General features: G+C 33.3%; 2 protein-coding genes across 4 annotated transcripts in view; both read right to left on the reverse strand.

The window, feature by feature from the left end:
* LOC119609040 lies at nucleotides 1-12,217 on the reverse strand. Of its 3 annotated transcripts, none has more exons than XM_037963716.1 (4): nucleotides 12,117-12,217; nucleotides 427-557; nucleotides 139-359; nucleotides 1-37 (listed from the first exon to the last, which is right to left on the reverse strand). In XM_037963716.1, the coding sequence occupies exons 2-4, from the start codon at nucleotides 539-541 to the stop codon at nucleotides 32-34; spliced, it is 342 nt and encodes a 113-aa protein (XP_037819644.1). In that variant the 5' UTR covers nucleotides 542-557; nucleotides 12,117-12,217; the 3' UTR covers nucleotides 1-31. The 3 variants fall into 3 exon arrangements, with proteins under 3 accessions (XP_037819644.1, XP_037819645.1, XP_037819646.1); XM_037963717.1 differs by lacking the exon at nucleotides 12,117-12,217 and adding an exon at nucleotides 11,857-11,974; XM_037963718.1 differs by lacking the exon at nucleotides 12,117-12,217 and adding an exon at nucleotides 3,568-3,721.
* Nucleotides 11,932-18,663, reverse strand: part of LOC119609039 (V-type proton ATPase subunit F 1-like) — a 23,491-nt gene continuing 16,759 nt past the window's right edge. The window contains exons 3-4 of the mRNA XM_037963715.1: nucleotides 12,802-13,049; nucleotides 11,932-12,217 (exon numbers count right to left, since the gene is read on the reverse strand). Of these exons, the coding sequence (XP_037819643.1) occupies nucleotides 12,817-13,049 (233 nt within the window). The 3' untranslated portion in view covers nucleotides 11,932-12,217; nucleotides 12,802-12,816. The remainder of the gene's footprint in view (nucleotides 12,218-12,801; nucleotides 13,050-18,663) is intronic.

Here is an 18,663-nt window from a genome sequence, read left to right on the forward strand (position 1 = left end):
ACAAAACATATTATATTGATTAATTTCACACTTATAACTAAATATTATTGATTATTCATGTTTTATAAAGGATGAAATAAAATATAAGGAATAATAAAAATTTAGGTGTATTAATAAATATTAGTGTAGTTTTATTACCATAGCTTCCATATTTTCATCAGAAATTTCTAGTTCTATATCGTCCATTTCCGATTTAGATTTAAGAGGAAATTTGTCCAAATATCTTGTGGCTACTGCAGTGGAGGTTAAATTTGATTTTATTAAGACATGCATTTCAGACAATAGATCTACAATTATTTTGTTTTGTGCACAAAATGTTTCTTTTAATTCCTTAATTTCTTTAGCCATGTCGCTGTTTACTAATTATGTTAAAATACATTTATAATTTAAGGGTTTTTTTTATAGTTTTACTTAACAAGTTTATACCTTTTTGAAGTTCTTCTATACTTTTTTGGAGTTTTTCCAATTTTGATGCAGTCTCAATGGTTGTTGATGGACTTGTTTTAGTAGAAGATTCCTTCACAGGTCTAGAGCGTCCCATTTTGTAAAAAAATATTCTAAAAATGCAAAATATCTAATTACTGTTTTTTATTTATTGTTATTTATTTATTTATTATTATTTATTAATAAAGCCCAAACAAATGTTTGGATGGACCAACTTAATATAATCATTAAGAGCAATGACAAAATGAAATAAGTTAATGGCTACTTTCATATGGCAAACATATTAATTTGCCGCGTATTTCTTGAAGTTTAAATGTTTCTTCTCTATATACATTTAAATTAACAACGAATATGCCAAGATCCTTCGATCGTATGGGTTCTGAAAACATATCTTCAGTGTTAATAAAAACATGGGCTTTAAACATATCATTTTCTAGAAAAGCTGTAATTTTGACAGGTGTATTATCAGAAATTAAGCAAAAACTATCTTGAAATTTTATATTAAAATACAAATTTTCTGATTTGTAAAATACAGTGGAAGTCCAATAGTACGTATACTCTTTATTACGAATATCCAATAATACGAATGGCAAAATTGTTGCATTGTCTACTCTATAGTACGAATAAAGTCACAATTTTTCTGTTCGATAGTACGAATAACGCATTTTTTATGGGAATTTTGGTTTTATTTACGTATGAATGAAGTTTTTATTATGTTTTTATTTTATTATTTCGGTATCATTCACCTTAAGCTCAGTAATTTTGAAGTTTTTTTGTATTTATTACAAGTGTTTTGTATTTTTAAAAATAATATACACACAATTTACTGCATGTATATTTACAAATCAACAATTATTTAGTGTTATTAATTTATTTTATTGGAAATTTGATGACCCAAGAGAAGAAATTAAATTGGATGATAACGCCAATGAGGAATTTTATTAGTTCCCGACAATAACTCTGCTGAGAACAATATTGAGCCTCAAAAGCGCTGTTATTGAAAAAGCCGTAAGAATCATTTTACAATGTAATAAACATCGATGTTAAATGATGGATTTTTTAATAAGTAAAATGATATTTACATATATACATATATATGTATGAACTGTTAATTTTGAAAGTAGTGTGACTCCACATTCCAAACAATGGGTTTAAGGATAACTATTCTAATTTTTAAGAGAAAATTATAAATTAGAGAATTGTGTAATCTGAATATTTTAATTAATCTGAACATTTTATTATATTTTGTTCCGTTATGTAATTTTTCATGAGAAATAAAACAAAAATAAATAAAATCCAATATTTTATGTGTATTATTTGAATTTAAAAATACAAAATGTGTTGTTCAATAATACGAATTATTCGGTATTACGAAAGGTTCTGACACTATATAATTCGTACTAGTGGACGTCCACTGTATTACGTTTCCCATTTTACCACGTTTGATTCCGTTTTCGACCGTATTTTTTGCCAATGGTATTTTGGAAAAAACATTAAACATTTGTTGCTCAATGTGTTGAGACTTTTTAATTGATCTTTTTAAAGAGGTCATAGCATTTTCAAATGGATATGCTGTTATATTTGAAAGATTTCCATATTCTAGTGCAACCTCTTTTAGGTGTAGAAGATTATGCACATTATGGGTAATGCTTGTTTCTCCATAATAATTTGGAAATTGTTCCACAAATTGTTTTAGAATTTCATGAGCCTGATGTATTTCACTTTGTCTAATATTATTTCGAATTAAAATGCGATAAGCACACGATAAAAGCAAAAAGTGTTTGAAAAAGTTTTCACTTGTAAATTTTTTAATTACAATGAGCCCAGTATAAAGTACAAATTGTCGAAATTCGACAGCTTTCCACTTTCTTATTTCTTCAAAAGAACGAGGCTTCCTAGCAAACCCGCGTGGTATAAATGGATATAGAGATATCATTAATGATGACATTGATTGTTTAGTTTGAGCTGATAGGCGTTCGTTTGTCTTAGATGTTAGCAGTCTTAAAAGCATTCTTTTCATTACTCCTAAATCTATCAAATGCATGATATCAATGGGAAATTGAGTTATCATTTTTATGTCTAGACTTTCTAGCGACATTTGCATATTTAAAAATTTTGGTTGGTGAAAATCTTGATCACGTCTGTATTTAAAATCGGCATCAGTACGTAATTTACCCACAAATTTACTAAAAGTTGTCACATTTGAGATACTTATTCCTTTCTGGTCACATTTACTGCAACCATTTAAGGCATTGTGACCTCTTATCCCACACACATAAGAGCGGGCTGGCGTGTCACAAACAAATGCACGGATAATTATGTACAATTTACGTTCTTCGACTAGAAACCCATTTTCTTTTATATCTTTAATTTCATAAACAAAGTCATGTAAGTATAAATCAATATCTAATGGTTTTTTTTTTCGCCAACATAACTTCCTATCAAAAAAACGTTTACCATTGGTAAATTTACAATGCGGCCTAATATTGGCCATAAACCCCTATCCTTGCTTTTAAATACGGGCAGACCGTCGATTCCAATGTCCAAAACTAATTTATTGACATTTTCGTCTTTTATAACATCAATTATTTTATTCAGATTATTTTTAATCCCTATATGAAAATAGGTACCGGGAGCTACAGTCCGTTTAGAAACAGGCTGTTGTTTTCCAGATAAACTGATAACACTTAAAGGTATTTCAGAATGCCTTTTATTTAATATTTTTAATAAAGATGTAGTGCATTCATATGAGGGTCTGTATTTTAAATACCATTCTTTTAATTCATCCTTTAATTCCTTTACATCCGTATCACTATTATCCCTAATTTCTTGCAGAGACAAGTCTTCAATATTTGAACGTGATTCGAACTTATTACCATCAGTTCTTCCCATGGAAGATGCTCTAAGTAGAGCTAATGCATTTTTGTTTTTCTCTTTTTTTATTAATTTGTTGATTTGACTTCGACCTACCATAATTTTTTTTTTAATAAATTTTTAAATTTTTTTTTTTTAAATTTTTATACATAAACTCACTTTTATATGAAAGTGTGCAAATGCGTATGTATGTTTTTAAACCGTTATACTTTTTTATTTTAACACTATCACTTTTATGCGCTTACTCACTTGATTTAAAGAACGACACATCAGAACTAAATGTAATTTTAATAAATATTGCATCATCTTAATCTTCGTTTTAGTTGAATTATCCGTCGTGTATAATCGAGAAATCATTATTATAATTTTTGCCTTACTTTAGTGCTTCTGCGCAGCAGTGTGATCTACGGAAAAGCACTATTTTTACAATTATTTACAATATTTATTTATTTCAGGTACCAAAAAATTATTACGCCTTCTGTTAGTGCTTACATGAAGCAGTAAAAACAAATACTAAAAAAGAGAATTACGTAGAAAATATTTGCAAATTATTTCTCTCTCAACACAGTTCTTATAAAATGTTCTCTAATATGTTTTTTATTCTATTGTGGATTTTACCGTTAGAAATATGTATGTAATATTGTTGTTGTTTTATGTATTCTGAAAAAGTTTCTAAATTTATAAAAACTGATATTTATATGTAATACCATACATATGTAATAAATTTTTAGCACAATTAAATTTGAGTTTTATATAACTTGCTACTTTAATTTAACAATTCTTTAAAATTCATTAATAGTGTAAATTTTATAAATTGGTATACCTATTTATAATTAAAAAAGAAATTAGAAGAAAAATAATTAATTGTTATGGAAATGTTTTATAAATATCAATATTAGAAAATATCAAAACTGAATTACAGATTTTAAAGCTGACGAGAAGCAATAAAATCTTACAGATCCAGTGATTGTCTAACAAGAAGCTCTGATTTTTTCTAAGTAATTCACCACCTACACGAATAGCTGAATGTATGCCTTCCAAAATCATTTTTGTAAGGCAATAATTTTAGGATGCAATAAATGTAGCAGTAGAAGATGCAGTAATCATATTTATTGCTTCCAAATCCAGAATATTTTTTGCTGGGTTGCTTATAATCACTGATAATAGAGGTAATCACTGTTAAACGATGCAGAAAAATATAAATCAATCCAAAATAAAATTAAGTCGATGCAAAAAAATTTATTTTAACCATCCCGGATAATTGACGTTACCGGCAGTGTTGCCAACTTAGTGCTTTTAGCACTATTTGCGGTGCCTTTTGGTGTGCCAAACGCGGAAAATTTTGCTCATGGTGCCTTTTTTCAAAAAGGCACTACAGTGGTGCTTTCTAATTTTATGACAGTGCATTTAGTGCTTTTTATATTTTATATTGATTTTGTCACTCCGTTTGTAACACATCGAAATATTGGTCGTAGACCCACAAAAGTATATATATTTTGGGTCCTTATTAAATTCTAAGCCGATCTAACCATGTCCATCCGTCTGTTCTTCTGTCCGTCCGTCTGTCTGTTGAAAGCACGATAGGGTTAGATCGGAAAGAGCAAGCGAGTTAAATTTTTCCACAAATATTTCTTATAGGTAAGGTTTGTTTGGTATGGCAAATGGGCAATATGGGTCCGCAATTTCGCATATCCCCCATACAAGTGACCCCCCGAAAAACAGCTTTAACAGTCACAACTGTTTTAAACATACGAGTATAGCGATAAAATTTGGCATAAATAAGTTTTATATGCGTCAAAATCTCTGTACCAAATTTTATGGGAATCGGTCCAAAATTGACCCTACCCCCCATACGAGTATAGCGATGAAATTCAACATAAGTAAGTTTTATATAAGCCAAAATCTCTACTAAATTTTATAGAAATAGGTCTATAATTGAGCCTACCCCCCATATAAGGTCTCCTTCAGAAAATGATTTAAATGGTCATTACTGACTTAAAAATACGAGTATAGCGATGAAATTCGGCATAAATAAGTTTTATATAAGGCAAAATGTCTCTACCAAATTTTATGGGAATTGGTCCATAACTGACCTTACCCCCAAATAAGGTCTCCCTATGAGTGCAGTGTTGAAATTCAACATAAGTAACTTTTATATGCATCAAAATTTCTCTACCAAATGACATTAATACTCATTACCGACTTAAAAATATTCGACATAAATATGTTTTATATAAGCCAAAATCTCTCTAGCAAATTTTACGGCAATCGGTCCATAATTGACCCTACCCCCACATATGGTCACCTTCAAAAATTGATTTTAACGCTCTTTACTGACTTAAAAATACGAGTATAGCGGAGAAATTCGAAATAAACAACTTTTATACAAACGTAATCTTCCTACCGAATTTAATTCGGATTTTTCGGTAACCTACCCTACCCCTTATTAAGGTCCCCTTAAAAATATGAGTACAGCGATGAAAATTGACAAAAAATAAGTTTTATACAATTTTTTTACACAATTGAACCTATCCCTAATATATAAAGCCTCCATGATTACTTCATCGTTGTACTCGCAATAAAAAGATTTTTATTATAATTCTTTATTCCGAATTTTATGACGATATAACTGACCAACAAAATCTATGTACAAAATTTTATGGGTATCGATATATAATTGTCCCAACCCCATATAAGTTCCCCTTTAGATAATAACTTTTACGCTTATGTCTGAATTAAAAATTGGAGATCAGCAATGAAATTCGAAACGAATAAGTGTTATACGAAGTCTTTCTACCAAATTTTACGACAAACAGTTCATAATTGACACTACCTCTGATATATATATATATATATATATATTTTGTTTTTAAAAATGAATATTTTGTTAATTCGAAGATCACGTACATAATTGAATTAAGCATTATCTCCCTGATGTTTACAGAGAAGCATTCCTTTTACGTCATAAGATTTGATGGTGGGTATATAAGATTCGGCACAGCCGAATATAACACTCTTACTTGTTAAAATATTTCAAAATAATTGTGAATTTCAGGAGGTAATTTATTTAATTAATATTAGGTAGGTAGGTAGGTAGGTTGATAGGAGGATGTATACTACATCAAATCCGAAGAAATACACCTAGGCCACTATCGGGCCTGTTGTGCGCTCCAATTCAAGAAAAAAAAAAAAAAATTGTTCACTGAATGTATTATTTTTCCATGTTCAGAAACTCAGTTTCCTGGACGTAATTCCTAAGAATCTTCCAATCGGTGTTGGTTAAGAATGTTATTTCTGGAATAACATCACTTCCAAGATACTTGGATCTAACTTCGACGAATGCCTGACAATGGCAAAGAAAGTGCTCCAGAGTTTCACTGTCCTCTCCACATGCTCTACATTCGTCTGAATTCGCACGTCCAATTTTGTATAGATGTGCTCGTAATCCTGTGTGTCCACTGAGAATACGTACCATCATACTAACCTCAGACTTTCTCATTTTGAGAAGATTTCTCGTCTTGCTCTCATCAGGGTCACCCCATAGAATCTTTGTGGTTCTACCCACCGTTTCATTATTCCAAGAGGCCTTATGGGATTCTCTCATCCATATTTTTAATTCAGCTTTTGTTGCGTCGAATGGTTTTGCGTTTGTCAGGTTAACTACATCGAGCTCCCTTCCCTTTAAAGCTATTACATTCGCCCTTTCGTTGCCGACTACTCCCGAGTGGCCTGGTACCCATATGATGTGAACCTTACCTCTGGGAGAGTATTCAGTTAAAGCTTTCTTACAATCCAATACGGTCTTAGATTTAATTCTATCACCTGATATCGCACAAATTGCCTTCTGGCTGTCGGTAAATATATTAAGCCCTGTGGGCGCCATATTTATTCTAATCCAATTTACACATTCCGTTATTGCTCGTACTTCTGCCTGGAAGCTTGTGTTATGATTAGGTAAACGGTGGTATATTTCTGTTTCTGGGTCTTCAATATAGAACCCCAGACCCACTTTGTCCCCTAATTTAGAGCCATCCGTGTAGCAACGGATTCCTACTGGTATTTGCTCTAATGTTCCGCTTGACCAAGACATTCTATCTGGGATTAGCGTTTCAAAGTTTCCGACATATTCAGTGTCTGGTATGCGATCAGGCACGTCCGATGAATGTGTATAACCTTCCAATGTGTCCAGTATACATTGATGACGTGTCCTATAACCGTTTTTGGCCAGTTCGCCTAAAGTAAAGAGCCGTTCGGCTGTAAGCGCCGCCTCATATCTTATATATGTTTCAATGGGTGGAATATCTAGCAACGTTTCCAGAGCCTTGGTTGAAGTAGTACACATGGCACCACTTATACCCAAGCAGCATGTACGCTGAACTCCCTGTAGTAGTTTGATATTACACTTTTTGTCCAAAGCAGTCCACCAGATTATTGAAGCATAAGCTAGAATTGGTCTAATTACACTTTTATAAAGCCAATTTGTCATAGTAGGACTAAGACCCCATTTCATGCCTATGGTTCTCCTACATATCGTCCAGCACCGATGTGCCTTGTTGATCCTATCCTCTATGTGGTGTCTCCATTTTAATTTCCGGTCAAGTATTACACCTAAGTACTTAACTTTGTCTGTCACCGGTATCTTCTTGCCCAAGAAGCAAGGTTCAGTATATGTAGAAATTTTTGTCTTTCTTGTGAAAAGACAGATTTCCGTCTTCGCCGGGTTAACATTGAGGCCTCTCGGTTGAGCCCAGCTCAAGGCCGTATTCAGAGCCTCCTCAGCTCTTCTACACAAGTAATTTGGATCCTTTCCCTTTAAAAGTATTACGACATCGTCTGCATAGCAGACAGGTCTAAGTCCTTTCTCGGTTAGGGTCCTTAGGAGGCTATTAATCGTGGTGACCCAGAGTAAAGGTGACAAAATGCCACCCTGTGGTATACCGCGAAATACCTTTTTCCTGATAGTTATATCGTACATCTCGCAGCTTATCCATCTGTTCCTTAGCATGTAGTTGATCCAGTTACGGAGCACCCGGTCAACATAAAACTGGTCTAGGGATTGGATAAGGGTATCAGTGTGCACGTTATTGAAAGCGCCTTCGATGTCAATGCATACTGCCAGTGTATACAGTTTGCTATCGAAAGATTCACTTATGTAGTGGACAACTTCATTTAAAGCGGTTTCCACCGATCGTCCCTTTACATAAGCATGCTGCTTATATTTAAGGTCATTGTATGGTATGCTGCTTTTAACCATGCTATCGACTATCCGTTCCAAGGTTTTAAGTAGGAAGGACGTAAGACTTATCGGTCGATAGGACTTAGGTGTCGCATAGCTAGGTTTCCCTGGTTTGGGTATAAATATTACCCTTGCATCCTGCCATTTAACTGGGGTATATGCCAATTTTAAGCATGCAGTGAATATCTGTGACAGATGTACGGAAACCAGTCCCGCCTCCATCTGCAAAAGTGCCGGGAAAATTCCATCCGGCCCTGCAGCTTTATAGGGAGCAAAGCTCTTGATTGCCCCTTTAACCATGTCAGTTGTAATAACTATTTCCGTGTTACCCTCCCCTTCCTCCAATATCGGTTCATCTATGTTATTCGATATACCGGGTGGGAAATGAGAATCCATTAGGAGTTTCATTGTCTCCTCCGTATCCTCAAGCCTCCTGCCCGTGTCATCGATCATAGATTCCGGTTGGACATGAGTTTTGGATAGGAATTTTTTTATCTTCGATACGTCATTTACGCTATCTACCTGTTCACAGAAAAGTTTCCAGGAGTCTCGTTTGGCTTTTCGAACGATTTTCTTATATTCACCAAGTTTATTACGATACTCATCCCAGTATACTGCGGTCTTTTTACGCCGTGCCCGGTTAAATAGTTTGCGAAGAGTCTTCCCAAGGTTCCGGATCTCCCCAGTTACCCAGGGTTTTTCCTGGGCAGATCTCCGCTCTCGCAGAGGGCAGCTGTCCTCGAACGATTCAACCAGGGCACTTGTGAACGTTTCCACTTTGGCATCTATATCCTCTTTATTTCGACATTGAAAAGTGTCCTGACCTAAACGGTTCTTTAGTAAGGCCCCGAACATTGTCCAATTAGTTTTAGACTTATTCCGAAACTTTATCGGCTTTGGTGGTGGCCTTAGTATTTTGAATCTTATGTACCGATGATCAGAAAAGGAGTGCTCGTCCGAAACTCTCCAATCCTGAATTTCGTTTATAAGCTCTTCTGAACATATAGTTATATCTAATACTTCTTCTCTGATTCTATTGACGAAGGTAGCTTTATTACCTAAGTTCAATGTTATCAAGTCTTTAGTATTAAAGAAATCCATGAGGGCTTGTCCCCTGCGATTGGTGTTTGTACTACCCCAAGCTACATGATGCGAGTTGGCATCACAACCTATTACAATTATCTTATTTTTCCTTTGTGCCTCTTCAACCAGTTTCATCAGATCCGACGTTGGTGGTAGGGTCGGAGAATCGAAAGGCAGGTAAATAGATGCAAGGAATATGTTGCCTCGACCTTGCTTCAGCACCGTTGCATCCGATGTTGATAATCCTGTTGAGAGAAGAAAACATAAGTTCTTGTGACATAAGATACATGTTCTCGGGCGAGATCCTGTATCAGCGTAGAAAAGTTGGAAATTTACGTGATTTAATCCAGAAACCTTGTTGCGAATCGTCCAAGGTTCCTGGATTAAAGCTATATGTATTTTACCTGTGTTGATTTTAGCCATCAGAGCGTTGGTAGCTGTCTCGCTCCGATGGAGGTTTATTTGGATAACCTCAACTGTCTTCCAGCGAGTTGGTGGTCACCTCCTCGCTCTTTGGATTTGACTCCTCCGGATAGCCTGAAGTGGCTATTAATGCAGTGGGTACTGTTGATGGCACTGCGGTGTCCTTATCAGGCATAGGAATAGCAGTATTTTTAATAGACACATTCCCAATTCTGGAGAGCATTGCTGTTCTGTCTTCTGGCGGGTGAGTGATTTCCTCCTCGCTTTTAGGATTTGACTCCTCAACATTGCTAGTACTTGCTAATGATGCTTTGGGTACTGTCTTAGGTGTTTTAGTGTCCTTGTCGGGGCCGGTTTTGACAGCCCTTTCAATCGGCGCCTTCCCAATTTTGGAAAGGGCAACTACACTTTCTTCTGGCGAGTTAATGGTAAATTCCTCGATTTTAGGATTTGACTCCTCAACGTTATCAGTAGTGGATACTGTGGTCTTAGGTTTTTTAGTGTCCTTTTCGAGGCTTGTTGTAACAGCCCTTCCAATCGGCACCTTCCCAATTTTGAATATGACAGATTTAGAGGCGAAGTAAGCCCTACCTTTATTCTTGGCAAGACTAGCCATGGATTTCTGGTCGATACCTATTACAAATAAAGTTCCCTCAGGTTCTTCTTTCCTGTAAAAGACATCCCATTTTTCCACGGCCAGCTCAGCATTTTGACCTCCAAGAATTTCCAGTATACGTTCATTAGCCAGTTTACTGCCCCATCCTTTTATGTAGACAGTGGACTTTAGGAGCACCGGAAGCTCGCTCTTCTTTGCCAGTCCCAGCCTAGCGCCGTCCCAGGGAGGAGGGATACTTTCCACCAAGTTCTTTAGGGTGCTAACACATTGGTGAGATGCCAACCTCATCAACATCACGCCCATGCTGAACTCGCAGCTCTCGCTCTCTATTGGTTGTTTGCCCTTTGAAGCTATTGCATGGTCCACTATCTTATTGTTGACCAGGTCTTCTATTTTACTCTGTTGGTCTATTGGAATTTTGCCTGTCGGATTACCGGCATCGTAAACTGCATAGCAGAGATCGTCCCGGTGCCTACTTCTGGCAACTTTGGCGTAAGATGGCGGCTCTTTACCTTTTCCTCCGTCTAGCTTCTCCTTCCTCGTTTTTCGGGGCTTCTTTTGAGATTCCCTTACCTTCGAGGTTGATTTCGCCGACGTGTTCGTCTTCGGAATATCTGGCTTGGCGTTGTCATATTAAACATTTTCTCTATAATGTTAAGAAAACTGAGGGATCATTCTTTGATCTTTCTATTTGTACCACTTTTTGTTGTTTATTAGAATACGATCAGTTTAATAGTTTACACTAAGGACTAAATTTTTCTTAAAAACTGTTTTATATTTTTTTACACGGGTGCTCTAAAGTTTTTTTTATTTGTGTTAAGTTTTAAAAGCAAATATTCTTCAAAAACAAAAAACAAAATATTCAAAATACGTTAAAATAAGTTATGTTATTCACTATCAGTGAAATTAAAAATTTTTCCAGAACTCAAAAAACTTAAAAATAATATATATAGATTTTGCAAAAAAAATATATTTCATAAGTTTTGTACAATTTTACAATTTGGGTGTGGTTACATCGGTTCGCCAGTTGGTAGTGTGCCTGTCAGTTTGAATGTTAGTGCTTTTTTACCCATTTTCAGTTAGAAAATTACGCTTTTTTACCCCTTTTTAATTTTTTTGCGCGCGTTTTGCTTGACCAATGTTGGCAACACTGGTTACCGGATAAATAACTCAAACTTACAAAACAACTTAGGATGTTTTTGAGACATCACGAAGAATAATAAGTACTTCTTGTAGTAGAAAAGGAAGTAGTTTTTCCTTTGAATTCTACATACTTTTCTACTTATTTTGGAAGTTAAGTTTTTACTGGGTTTTTCTAGTTTAGAATCTTTCTTTCTCTCTAAGTCGATTAAGCTATGTCCATCTTTGTGTCCAAGTAAACATTGTGCGCATGTTACAGGTCACAATTTTCAAGATAATTTGATGAAATTTGGCACATACTCTTCTTTTGATCCAAATACGAAGTCTATTGTTTGAAATTTTTACTTCCCTCAACAGTGCCAATTTGGCGCTGAGGAATAATTGCTGTATTTACAATGTTTCTGAAAAAAAATAAAATAAAAAAATTGGTCCATTATTTTGCCTAGCCACCATAATGTTAAATATTGTACAATCTCTATAAAAATCGGAAAATCTTAGTTTTATATAGGTTTAGTTTTATGTATATAAGTTTATAGGACCTCATTTGACCCTAGCCCCCATACAAAGTCCCCTTTAGAAAATGACTTGAAGGTGGAAATTCCCCTTTAAACCCTACTATCACACTGAAATTCTGCATAAATAATTTTAATGTCATCGTAAATCGCTCTACCAAAATTTATACCGATAGGACCATATTTACCTTTGCCCCCATATAACCCCTCTTTCAGAAAATCATTTTTTGGTAACTTTTTTTATTAGAAAAATAATCCACATTATAAATATACTCACTGGTGTAGGGTATAATATGGTCGACCATGCCTAACTATACATTCTTACTTGTTAATTTTTGTTTAATTATTGATATTGTTTGATTTTTCTCTTTAATTTGATAAAAAGTGCTTAAAAACAAAAATAAAATTTCAAAATACTTAAGTATATATGTATGTATGTATGTATATATACATACATATGTAATTATTTTCACCTTTTTTATTTCACATCAATTTCGGTTTTTTACAATCTTCTGAACAACATTTTTTTCCTTCAGTTTTAAGGTTTTAGTCATTGAACTCTTTGTCTCTATTTCCAATATAATGGGAAGTGGTTTACGTTTCAGAATATCAAGAACGGGTAAAATATGTTTCCAAAGGTCAGAGGCCACTAGTATTACTCCAATGTTAGCACGATTGTAGAGTGAAATAAAGAAATTTTGAACGTCATTTACGTATGTACCTAAATAAATAATAAATGTTAAAATATTTTATATGCATTCAAAATGTGAAATATTTAAATAATGAATGAAATTTAATATAAATAAATTCTATCGACATTCACATTCGACACAGCTCTTATTGTATTATGCTACATAGAAAAAATAGCAAGTAAGAGTCCCATATTCGCCTGTGCCGAATCTTATATACTCTTCACCATGATGTGTTAAATAGAATGGCCAGTACAAAAAATTATTACAAACAAGTAAGAAAGTATAGTCGGGCGTGGCCGACCATATGATACCCTACACCAGTTATGAATATTAAATGTGATTTATTTTTCATAATAAAACTTTTATCATCAATATTCCCTTGTTCCGATACATTTAAGCAATTTATTGATGAAAAACTAATTTTCTGAAAGAGGCTTTATATGGGGGCTAGGGGCAAATATGGACCAAGCCCGATAAAATTTTGCGAATATATTTATATTTACATAATATTTTATTGTGGTGAATTTCATCGGGATATTTGTGTTTATAAGTTAATTTGGGACATTCAAGTAATTTTCTGAAGGGGACTTTGTATGGGAGCTAGGGTCAAATGGGGCCCGATCTTTATGAAATTTGGCAGGGTTATCAAGACTTCTATAAAACTTAGTTGTGCCATAATTTATCGATATATCTGTATATTTAACATAATTATGAGCTCAGAAGCCCTTTTCGGGGGGTTCTGTTCTATGGGGGCTAGGTGAAATAATGGACCGATTTTAACCATTTTCAATAGGCTTCGTCCTTGGGTCAAATAAAACGTGCGTGCCAAATTTCATCCAATTATCTTGAAAATTGCGACCTGTAGCTTGCGCACAAGGTTTACATGGACAGCCAGCCAGCCAGCCAGACGGACGGACGGACATAGCTTAATCGACTCAGAAAACGATTCTAAGCCGATTGGTATACTTTAAGGTGGGTCTAGGACGAATATTTTTGTATGTTACAAACATCAGCACAAATCCAATATACCCTCCCCACTAAAGTGGTGTAGGGTATAAAAATCAAAAAATACCAGTTGTAAAACGAAAAAGTATCAGAAAATCCCTTTTTATATATATTTTCGATTAATCTGGGTGTTTCATAACTGCATAAAAATCAAAGAATGTACCATTCATAGAACAAACAAGTTGAAAAAATCGTTTCGTCCAGATTTGTATTAACTTAAAAGTACCAAAAAGTCCCACTTTACATGTTCTCACTATAAATACAAAATTGTATGCTTCTTGGTTCAATATTATAGAAAATTCAAAAAGTACCTTTTGGAGAAAGAACAAGTAAGACTGTTATATTCGGCTGTGCCGAATCTTGTATACCCACCATTGAATCATTCCCGAAAAGGAATGCTTCCTTATAAATAAACTTTGATATTTAAGAATCGATGCTTTTGTTATTATAAAAACAATTTTCTCATTTATTACATCTATGTATAATTTAACCATCATACATGTATATCGATAGGATCATTATGGACTGATCCTCCTAAAATTTCGTAGAGAAATGGGGGATAGGGTCAATTATGGACCGATCCTTATAAAATTTTACAATGATATTAAGGATCCTATAAAATATGTTCATGCCAAATTTCATTGCTATAGATGCTTCTTTTGGACAGTTATGAGCGTTAAAGTCTTTTTCTGAAGAGTAGGGTCAATTATGAACCGATTTTTATAAGATTTTACAAAGCGATTTAGGTTTCTATAGAATAAGTTCATGTCGAATTTCATCGCTATAGATGCTTTTTTTGGGCAGTTATGAGCGCTAAAGTCATTTTCTGAAGGGGACCTTATATAGGGGGTAGGGTCAAATATAGACCGATCTTTATAAAATTTTACAAAGATGTTAAGGATCCTATAAAATATGTTTATGTCGAATTTCATCGTTATAGCTGCTTCTGTTAGTCAGTTATGAGCGTTAAAGTCATTTTCTGAAGGGGGCCTTATTTGGGGCGTAGGGTCAATTATGGACCGATTTTTATAATAGATGCTTTTTTAAGGCAGTTATGAGCGTTAAAGTAATTTTCTGAATGGGACCTTATATGGGGGGTAGGGTCAATTATGGACCGATCCTTATAAAATTTTACAAAGCGATTTAGTTTTCTATAGAATATGTTCATGTCGAATTTCATCGCTATAGATGCTTCTTTTAGACAGTTATGAGCGTTAAAGTCATTTTCTGAAGGAGACCTTATATGGGGGCTAGGCGAAATCGTGGGCCGATATCGCCCATTTTCAATACCAAACAAACTGCATCAATATAAAATGCCTATGCAAAATGTAATCCCGCTAGCTACTTCCATTTGGACTCTATCGTGTTTTCAGACAGACAGACGGACGGACATGGCTAGATCATCTTAGAATTTATTAAGGATCCATGGGTCTTAGATGAATATTTCGATGTGTTACAAACGGAATGACAACAAGTTAGAGTGCTATATTCGGCTAATCTTAAATACCCTCCACCAGCAAGTTTTTATTAAAACCCATTTATTATATAATTTTTAGATAACTTGACAAAATTTTTGTTTCCGTATTGAGGATACTAACATTTATGCATGTGTCGAACTAATTTTGATTAGGTCCATTTTAATAGAATGATTTATATATACACAGAACACAATCATGTCGAATTTTATCCGGTTATAATCATTTAATAACGAATTTAGTGATATTAAGTGATTTTCAGAAGTTAACCTTTTATGGGGGTTAAGACAACTTATGTACCGATCTGAAAAAAGATTCCTTAGAATGATTTATATATACAAAGTACACATTTATGTCGAATTTTATCCCGATAACTTTGATTATCAATGTGCATTTAAGTAATTTTCGGAAATGGTCCTTATATGGGAGTTGTGATCAATTAAGGACCGATAAGGAAAAAATTTCGTATAATGATTTATATAAAAAAAATCGTGTCGAATTTTACTCCAATAGATTTAAAATTAATGAAATATGTGCGTTTAGGTGATTTTCGGAAGTGGACTTTATATAGGAGGTATGACCAATTACGGGCCTATCCGGTAATATATATGTACACAAAACATATTGTGTCGAATTTTATCAAAATGTCTTTATTTGATAATGAAATATGTGCGTTTAAGTGATTTTTTGAAGTGAACCTTATGTAGGAGCTATTTCGAAATATGGACCGATTTGGTAGAATGATTTATATGCTCACAAAATATATTCAGGTCGTACTTTATCCCGATAGCTTTATTATTCAAAGAAATATATGCGTCTAAGTGATTTTCGTAAGTGGACCTTATACGGGAGCCTATCCGGAAAAAATTTCGTACACTCTCATAAATTTTTGTTTAAATTTACTCTATTTATTGTAGGTAACCAGACTCCTACTATAATAAGTGTAAAAATACATATCGAAAAATATTTAAAATTTTTAAACAAATTGTATTATTTTTACAAAATAATACAAAATTTGTATTTTTACTTAACTACGTGTTTAAAAATGTTGAGCAACATTCCAATTATGACTACATTTAAACATTTTATGTGTAAAAATACTAATGTAGAAAGTGGAAATGCATTTAAAGTGTTTAAAACTGCAATTGGAATATGGGTATATTTGTGTGTTTTTTCTATTATTTTCCAAAATATTTAAAAACAATAACTTGTGATTTAAAAAGATGTTTTATTGAATAATGATTTACAATAAACAAATAAACCAGAACTTAAGACTTTCATGACTTGATGTTAATTATTTATTTCACAGAATTCCTGATTACAAAAAGAAAGGAAAGATCTTGACTAACAGCTTTTTTGAAGTTGCTGTAAAATGTAATTGTGTCATATTATGACCCATTACCATTAAAAAAACATCTTATTCTTGAGATATGTCTGTTTGTATGAATCTTGAGATATAGTACATAGGTTGAACAATTTTGTTGGATATTGTATTCCATGATTTTTTGATTCTGTACACATTCACTTTGAACTTACATACATATGTATATATAGTATACATTGTACTTATACGCATGTACATGTTATTTAAATTATTTTTTCTTGCATTTTCCATTTGTTTTTGATAAAATTTAATGATTTTGTTTATTGCCTTACTTGAAATTTTTATTTTATTATAATTATAATAAAATTTTGACAATTTTGTTTCTACTTCGTTTGAAGGAAAATTACACACTTTGTGTTTAAAATAGAAATTCACCCAAAAAATGTGTAATTTTAAAGTAGAAGTGTTTATTGTATTAGAAACATGTTTACAAATAAGCAAAATACTATATTTTGTATGTATTTTTCATGATCAAAAACGTAATTAGTTCTTGTAAACATTTTGTGCTTTAAGTTACACTTTTTTAGTAATTTTCCATAAAAATTTACATGTTTTGTAATAGTAATTTTTTAGAGTGTAGAGTAATTCATACATATAAAGACAAAACATTTTTGTGTCGAATTTTATCAAGATAACTTTATTTGACAATGAAATATGTACGTTTAAGTGAATTTCGGAAGTGGGCCTTATATGGGAGCTATGACCAATAATGAACCGATCCGGGAAAAAAATGGTTGAATGATTTATATGTACACAAAACATTTTCAAGTCGAATTTTATCCCTATTGCTTTAGAATTCAAAGAAATATATGCGTTTAAGTAATTTTCGGAAGTGGACCTTATATGGGAGCTATGACCAATAATGGACCGATCCGTATTTGGAAGTTATGACCAATTATGGGCCCATCCGTAAAAAGTTGGTAGAGTGATTCATATTTAGGCAAAACATATTTGTGTCAAATTTTATCAAGATAGCTTTATTTGACAATGAAATATGTGCTCTTAAGTGATTTGCGAAAGTGGTCCTTATATGGGAGCTATGACCAATAGTGGAGTGATCCGTAAAAAATTTAGTAGAATGATTTGTATGTATACAAAACATAATCAAGTTGAATTTTATCCCTATAGCTTTAGATTTTCGAAAGTGGACCTTATATGGGAGCTATGACCAATAATGGACCGATCCGTAAAAAAATTGCTAGAATGATTTGCATGTACACAAAACATATTCAACTTGAATTTTATCACAATAGTTTAATTTATCAATGAAATATGTGCGTTTATGTGATTTTCGGCAGTGGACCTAATATGGGAGCTATGACCAATTGTGGACCGACTGAGATCTACGTTGGTAGTATGATTTCTGTTCATATTATATTTGTATGTACAAAATTTTGTGTTGATACCGATATATTTGAGGGAGTTATTAATGATAAACTAATTTTCGGGAATATATACCTTTGTATGGGGGCTATGGGAAATTTTGGATCGATTATTTATTTTGATTTTCTACATAATTGATCCCTGGTTAAAAAAAAATAATGTGTGACAAAATTCATCGAATTATCTTTTGTATTTTCTGAGAAAACGACCAAAAAGTCTCCTTTTATAGGTTTTCACCTAATCCGGGTCCCACATGCTAAATTTCATGATTCTAGGTTCAATATTATAGAAAATTCAAAAAGTACCTTTTGTAGAACGAAACAAATCCCCCTTTTATAGATTCTCACCTAATCCAGGCCCTACATACCTAATTTCACGTTTCTAGGGTCAATATTA

The sequence above is a fragment of the Lucilia sericata genome, unplaced genomic scaffold (assembly GCF_015586225.1).
Source record: "Lucilia sericata isolate MDLA Ls3-8-SP2 unplaced genomic scaffold, ASM1558622v1 Contig000918F_arrow, whole genome shotgun sequence".
NCBI lineage: Eukaryota > Metazoa > Arthropoda > Insecta > Diptera > Calliphoridae > Lucilia > Lucilia sericata.

Bases quoted from the DNA above. Each gene is read 5' to 3' on its own strand.
- LOC119609040 (XM_037963716.1), bottom strand. From the start codon at position 541: ATGGGACGCTCTAGACCTGTGAAGGAATCTTCTACTAAAACAAGTCCA. The intron at 360-426 runs GTATAAACTTGT...TAACATAATTAG, and splicing joins TATAGAAGAACTTCAAAAAG to TAAACAGCGACATGGCTAAA.